This window comes from Helianthus annuus, chromosome 11 (genome assembly GCF_002127325.2).
Source record: "Helianthus annuus cultivar XRQ/B chromosome 11, HanXRQr2.0-SUNRISE, whole genome shotgun sequence".
Classification (NCBI taxonomy): domain Eukaryota; kingdom Viridiplantae; phylum Streptophyta; class Magnoliopsida; order Asterales; family Asteraceae; genus Helianthus; species Helianthus annuus.
In genome coordinates this window covers 175,518,657-175,526,807 of record NC_035443.2, presented here as the reverse complement: position 1 = coordinate 175,526,807, position 8,151 = coordinate 175,518,657, and the positions used below count along the sequence as shown (strand labels likewise).

The 8,151-nt window shown below is 36.6% G+C and overlaps 1 protein-coding gene across 1 annotated transcript; it reads left to right on the top strand.

Annotated features, from left to right (window-relative positions):
- The first annotated feature begins 1,342 nt into the window (after positions 1–1,342).
- On the top strand, positions 1,343–7,313 carry LOC110888823 (FH protein interacting protein FIP2). Its single transcript, XM_022136327.2, has 7 exons — positions 1,343–1,385; positions 1,434–1,543; positions 5,197–5,337; positions 6,365–6,517; positions 6,841–6,924; positions 7,026–7,072; positions 7,232–7,313. Exons 1-7 carry the CDS (start codon positions 1,343–1,345, stop codon positions 7,311–7,313), a joined length of 660 nt encoding a protein of 219 aa, XP_021992019.2.
- The last annotated feature ends 838 nt before the right edge of the window (positions 7,314–8,151 follow it).

Here is an 8,151-nt window from a genome sequence, read left to right as displayed (position 1 = left end):
AATTATTCAAAAAAAAAAAAAAAAATTCTTTTACTTTTCCTTATTCCACTTTTGTAGTTCCAAGTTCCCAAGACGTCACCGCCTATAGTCTATAGAACGACTTGTTGAGTTCACAATTTTGCCAACTTGTTTCCATTTTTCTTGTTTGCTAGCATCTGATCAGTAGGCAATGACGACGTCTTACGATGCGTGTTCTTCGAATGTTCGTCTCAATATAGGTCATAATAATAATATGATATATCTTGCTTTTCATTTTACTATTTTACTCATAATTATCTGTCATTTGGCTACGAGTTCATCGATAATTAGCTAGGTTTTCAGTTAAGTTTCTTATTTTTTATCGTTCTTGCTACCTGACCGTAGATTACGTGTGTTTATGTTGGTTGCCATATACGATTATTTGTTTGTCATAAGTTTATAAGTATTTATTAATGCATGATATTTGAAATTTAGGTTTAGCCGCTTAGCTGATTAGATTTTAACTAGGGATGACAATCAAACCCGAATCGGATGGATAAACCCGTAATCCGACACATTTGGGACAGGTAATCGGGTATGGTATTAATTATCATTTTTTACGCGGGTTTGGTATTTGGTGATATACCCATTTACCCGATTGTATATCCGATAGAAACCCAACGGATTTTGCGACGGGTTTAGGACGATCTAATTGAGGTTGGGGTTGGGATTACCTATACCCGTCCCAACTCCCAAACTCGCCCGTTGCCATCCCTAAATTTTTAACTCATGGATAACCCAAGGACATGAGTAATTAGGATTAGGTTAATTTGTCGTTATAAAACAATATTAGTGACATATTTAACGAGGTTTTGCTATACGTGTATACGCACCTCTTTCTTTTTCTTTTTCGAACGGCCAACAAAATATTATATAAAGTTATAAACCACCAAAAGAAGTCCAACAAGAAGCTAGACGCCTAGACTGCAACGAGTCATAAAAAACGGAAAAGGAACAAGCTAGAACAAACAAAAAACTAAGCACCACAGGCATTGAAGCTGCACCATTGTTCCCACATAAGCGCTAACTCCTTATACTAGTGTTTGACCCAAAGGAACGCTGAAGCTTTAGTCTCTTCGACGGCTCTAGCTAAAGACGCCTGCTTGTGATTGAAAAGCAAATCGTTTCTCATATGCAAATACACTCCATTCCGGATAGAATAACGGCATGGAAACCTTTTTTTTTTTATTTTTTCTTTTTCTCAGACCCCTTGAAGAAGACCATACATTTACATACACCCCCCCCCCCCCCAACCTGTTAGCCCGGCTCATGAGAAACTCACACACGCCCAAAAGGTTCACCTGGCATGTGGCGTTAGCCCATAATGGATGGTGTTATTAAGTCAAACACATTATCTCTCTACTTTGGTAAGTGGTACATTTAGTCTCACCTATTTATAACTTTTGCCGAAACAGGGGGAAAGAAGTTTTGCACAACTGTTGAAACGCTAACTCATAGGGAGCCCCGTTCGATGCTTGCTGCCATGTTCAGTGGTCGCCACACTCTTTGCAAGGACTCTGAGAAGGTAAGTATGTAATGTAGACACAACATGTTGGCGGGCGTGTCAGTTTAATAGGAGTGAATCTCTCTGGGATTGATCTTTCAAAACTGGTATGATCAAATACATCTTGTTTCGGAAGGTACTTGATATATGTACTTGTTACTGATTTAACACGCACTAATAAACTAGTTCTTCGGATTGTAACCAATGCAGTGCTTGAAGGGTGTGGACTTCAGCTTTGCAAGCCTGAGAAAAGTTATCTTCTCAGGTGCTAATCTTCATCATGCTCAATTTCAGGTAAATTATGTGACTTGGTTTTTAACTTTTTCCACCTTAACTAATTATATATTTAATGTTATTGTTGGGTGCGTTGTGTACACGACTTTGTAATATAGTGGTTTATGGTTGTCTTAATAATTTGATCCATGGTTGTAAAAGTCCCGTCTAGGCTCCGATTACTCCCCGAGTACTTGCTACAAGGTCGGTTGCTAAGGCCCGACTATTGTTCGCCTAGGCCAATTACTCCCCGAGTAATCTGCGCCTAGGCCGAGTACTTCCCGAGTCCTCCCGAATCCGACTAGGGAGCGCCTAGCGACTTTTGCAACCATGATTTGATCTACAATTATGTTTTCTGTTTTTATTCCAGGGAGCAGATGCGGAAAATACCAATTTTCAAAATGCAACATTGACCGGGTAAGATTTTCATAACCTATTATATGTTCTTGTTATGAAGTTTTAATTTTCTTCCATTGTCAACTCAATTGATTTGATTTATTGTTGCCAATGGAAGATGTGAGTTCACAAAGGCTAATCTTCGTGGAGCGTTGCTGGCAGGGGCTAATCTTCGGAATGCAAACTTACATTGTAAATATCTCTTTTATATTTTTTTAATTCATTTTATAGCGATAGTTTTATATATTCCTCTTATTTACCCAAGTAAAATAAAATTAAAAATATTCAATATACCCAACTGCTATGCTAAGCCACGTGATCTTGTAAGCAATTGGACAAGTATGTGATGGAGATTTCGTTGTTACATCATTTTTCAAAAAAATTATATATTTGCAAATGCGTGTGTGGTAGGTTCTCAGTTATGTAATGTAGACTTGAGATCTGCACGTCTCGAGGTATGTTTAGCTCTGGCTTAAATACACAAATTATTCTTTGATCATTCTTAGTTCTAATTCTTGGAAAATTTCTATAATTTTAGAATGCTAGATTCACATATGCGAATTTGGAGGGGGCCAATCTCGAAGGAGCCAATTTAACGGTTTGTTAAATATTTAAGGTTTATGGTTTAGTGTTTAGGGAAAATTCTGATTAATTATTGGTTCTCTTTATTCGTTGTACTTTTTAGGGCGCTAAAATGAGAAAGGCCAATTTGAAGGGTGCAAATCTTCAACGTGCTTGTCTTGTAGGTGTTGATCTTACGGATACAGTAAGCAACTTTGATAGCTAGTAGTCTGTCACACACATCCCATAAAAGTTGAGATTCAGATAATAGGTTTCTTAAAGACGAGACTGTTAATCAAATGACTAAAATGCTCTTTAATAGTGACAAATTGGTGCATAACCACTCATAGATTTTTAAAATTATTATTATTAAGACTTTTATTTCAATCTTGTAGTGTTTGGAAGGCGCGAATTTACGTGGGGCAAGGAGGTAATCTATATATGATATTTAAGACACAAGAAAGTTGGCGGTAATCTTTTCTTTTATTTTCGTCTACCGAATTTCAATCTTCTGTTACTCTATGGTTCTGTGCATTGTATGATTTTAGTGGTTTTTGATTTAAAACAAGCTTCCTGAACTTCTTGTATGTACATACTGATCATTGGCGAAGCTTGAGATTTCCGACCAGGGGTCGAAAATGTATATACCCAAAATATTCTATAAAACGGGGGGTCGAAAACGTATATACCAAAAAATTTCTATACGAAAACTATACATACTCTTCACTACTGAGCGAAAAGTTCGGGGGGTCGGCCGCCCCCTCCCGTCCCCACAATGCTGCACCACTGATACTGATTACCGATTATCGACTTTTTAGACAGTAGAAAATTCGTACAAAGGATAGATAATAATCCAAGACATCACCGTATATTAAAATTAGGGAAACTACAAATTGGGTGCACGACCGTGCTGTGTCGAATGTTTGCTACTTAGTTTGCTGGCTGCAAATAGTGTACAAGTCATTAATGCATATAATACAAGGAGATGTATATAAAAAAGAACCAACCATGCACCCCACCTTCTGTTTCTTCCCCATCCGAATTTTTAGACGAATTCCAAATTCGCTCTCCTCAAATGTTTCCTTCAACAGCGACGCCCAGCCATCCGGCCGAACGAACAAAGCTCTTGAGATGGTCTCATGTGAGTAAACTGTGAAAGCAAAGTATATTGTACATAGGTTAGGGTGGCTGGACACATATTGGGTGTACGAGTGACAGTTACATCCATTAAGACCACCCGTATATTAAATTTATTTCATACGTTAACTATATATTATCCGGCTTCCATATATATTAATTTTATTTCTTACTAAATTTAGCAAAAAAAAAAAAAAAAAAAAACAGGTATGACTTAAAAAACAGCTTCGTATATTTGTTGTTAAGAATTAAGTAGTTTTCTTTTTTAGTTTGAACTTTGAAACGTATATAATAAAAATGGGCTTCTTCCAAGGCCAGAGACCAGTCACCAGAGTGACAAACAGAAGGCCCACAATATAAATAAGATTTGAGGGTGGAGGAGCTTGGGTTGGGGGCATTGCTCGACACGTGACGAGTGTGGGATCCAAAAGCTTATGGTGAAAAATGAGGGGTGTGGCGTGGCGTGGCCAGCCATGTGATTTTTTAATTAAAGTAGCCAACCAAAGCCAGCCATATTGAACCAGCCAACCAAAGCCAACCAAGTCACCTGTCCCCCGCCCCACGCCAGGCTGAATACCCACGCCAAAGGGGCACCGCCCCAACCAACGCTAGTATATATATTTAACAAAATTAATTTATATATTATTTTTTATGTTTATTTATTTTAGTATTTAGGGTAAAATGACTAAAATACCCTTATGTAGGGTCCAGTTGATCAAATTTAATTATAAAAATTAACTAAGTTAGGGTAAGGGACATAATTTGTGAGTGTTTGAATACATAGAGTACGTTTTTGTAATTTTTGAAGGTAAAGGACATAGTTTGCAATTTGGTGTATAAATAAATGAGTTTTTTTTTTTTTTTAATTTACTCATTTTATAAAGTGTGGGTTTTTATATTTTTGGTGAAACCAAAGGTTAGAGCATTCACATCCAATCCATCAAATTATACATACATTCCACTAAAAAACAACTCCTATATCAATATATTTTCACTAAAAACAAATACTTTTTCTCTCTCCTTTTAAATTAAATAATATTATCATTACATTTTTCTATCTCCTTCACTCACAACCACTTTCAATATATATTAAAAAAATTATACTGGGTGAACAGTGTCCCCTCAAATATACAGATGAACAGTAATATTTTCTCTCCTCCACTCACAACCACTTTTTATACCCTTTATTAACAATTAGCCTTCTACTCATTTTACTGATTTCTTAGAGCATCAAACTTTATTAACAATGAGCATGCAGATTATTTTTGTGCTCAAAAGGAACATGCTTTGAACATGTGTTATTGCAGGGATATGTGTTTATTGACAGGGATGGGAAGCATTTTCGGCATATTTTGAATTGGCTGAGAGATGGTGTAGCTCCCATTCCCAAATTGTCTGATTTGGAGCGTTCAGAGCTTTTGCAGGAAGCAGAGTACTATCGGCTTCTTGTAAGTTTCTTCATGGATCTATTGTATGGTAGCAACTGTGTATACATGTTTAGTAGGCTTGAGCTCGGCTCGTTTAACTTAAAAGTACGAGTGCTCGAGCTCAGCTCATATTGAACTCTATTTCGCTTGAGCTCGACTTGTGAGTAGTTTTCCAAGCTCATATTTTTTTCTATTCCTTTATTGTAATATAAATATATAATAACATATATAATATAGTTATTTTTATCATAATTTTATAGTTAACAATGTATATGCTATATAAATATCATCATCATACTCAGTAAATCCCATGAATAGCAAAACTAAGGTAGGGTCTGAGGAGGGTAAGATGTAGACAACCTTACCTCTACCTCGTAGGAATAGAGAGCCTACTTCCAGTGAGACCTCCCCCCCCCCTCGGGCTCGATAGTAGTTTTGCATCATGCTATGGACATAAGGCACATGCCACTCAACAATTAAAACAAAGCAACAAAGGCCGATTAGTGCATCTATCACCGCGACCACATGATGCATGATTAAACGTTCGCCGCTTTTAATGTATCTTCTCGAAATTAGTAAAATAATGTTAAGATTAGTGCACTTTCACTATTGCCCCCTGAGTGCCCACACACAGTGGCGAAGCTTGAGATTTCCGACCGGGGGGTCGAAAACGTATATACCTAAAAAATTCTATACGAAAACTACATACCGGACACTACTGAGCGAAAAGTTCAGGGGTCGGGCGCCCCCGGCCCCTACAAAGCTGCGCCCCTGCCCACACATATATACATTATATGCGCACACCACAAGCGGGGCCTTATATAAATAAATATCTAATTGTTAAATAAAATATATATAATGATTAAATGTTTAGGCTCGTGAGACAGCTTGGGCCCGACACTTTTAAACAAATTTACTTTTCAGACTCAACTCGTTTAACCTCGGCTTGATTCGAGCTTTGAGTTAAGTGATCTCGAGTTGTTCACGATCGGCTGGGCTGGTTTAGATCATTCCGTATATGGTACTTCGTAATATTTTACTATTTCAGGGATTGGTGGATGAAATAAATGAAGTCTTGAATAGGAAGAAGGATGAAGAAGTGGAAAGTGAATTAACACGCACTGATATTATCAAATGTATACAATCTGAAAAAGTCAGATTAAGAGGAGTGAATCTTTCTGGGCTTGATCTTTCAAAACTGGTATGATCAAATACATCTTGTATTTGAAGATACTTGATGTATGTTGTATCATGCATGAGTAGTATTTTTGGACATTGCAGGAATAAAATATATTCTATATATTATAGGTTTAGAAGCCCTAATAAAATTTGGGCTGGCTTCCATATAGCTTTAATATATTTAGAGCTGAAATACTTCTAACCAAGCTAAAATACAAATCATTTGCATGCTATATATTAAGATAATTTTTTTTTTCTTAACCGTGAGAATCCGTCACTAGAAAACTCACAGCCCGACTATTAAAAAACCCGCTATTTCTAATTAATTCATTATAACTTATGCAGGACTTGTCGGGTGTGGACTTCAGCTTTGCATGCCTGAAAAATGTGAATTTCTCATGTGCTAACCTTTATCGTGCTAAATTTCAGGTAAATTATGCGACTTAATTTTTATTTCATTCACCCTGATTAATTATATATTTAACATAGTGCTTTATTATTGTCTTCTTATTAATTAAGTTGATCCACAGGAGGTAGATGCTGAAAATATCCTTTTTCACAATGCAACATTGAGCTAGTAAGATTCTGCAAACCACCTATTATTTCTTATTGTTATGAAGGCAGTCATAGAATATGAATACGCGTTTCACCTAGCAGTTTTTAGTGATTTTTAGAGCCAACTTTTTTTTTTTTCCATTATTAGTCAACTCACATGATTTGGTCTTGCTTGTGGAAGTTGTGAGTTCACAAGAGCTAAACTTCGTGGAGCTTCTCTGGAGGCGGCTAATCTTTCGTGTGCAAATTTACAGGGCCAGTAGTTTTTCTTTTAACTTTATTAAATTCAGTATTAGGGATATTTTCCTATGTCCTCTCAACACATGGTATAATTTAATATTTACCCAAAAAAAAACTAGATGACTATGTAATGACATTTGTGGCGTTTTCTTTAACGCTTTTTGGTTTTTTAAATATAATGTTATTCAAGTTTCCAGAGGTATTTATGTAATTTTTTCAAATATCTGGTTTGTATCAAAATGTCTCTTGACCAAGTGCATTTTCAAAATTGTCACCTTCTTGCGTCTTTGGAAGGTCCTCCCAGCCTCGGAAGCGTCCGTCTTTCATGTTGAAGCGTCCGTTTCCTTTTAAGCAACACGTGTCCGATGTTGAAGCGTCCGCCTCAGGCGCAATGCGTCCGTGAGCTTCTGAAGCGTCGGTCAACGACGTAGATTCCGTATCTTTGTCCACTTTTTTTTTATAACTTATAAACATTTCTAACATGGGATCATGTGCATGCTCTTTATAAAAACTATATGTATGTTAACAGAGCAAATTTTAAACGATATAAAATATGTTATTTTTTAGTTAAAATTTTTTATATTAAACATCAAAACATAACATAATAAAAAACAAAAAAAAAGAACCAAACAACACATAATATTATATCTAAAACCATATCCTAATAGCCTCCCACTCCGAGACATGTTTGAAGTCATGTCTCTCTTCATGACGGTAGTTGATGAGGGCCACCTCCTTCTGATCGTCCTCACCAAGGTCCGGCATTTCTGTCTCCACTTTCTTGAAATATCGATCAAATCTCTCACATTCCAACCGCAGCACACGGAACCTGGACGATAGTGCGTCAACGGTCCGATTGTG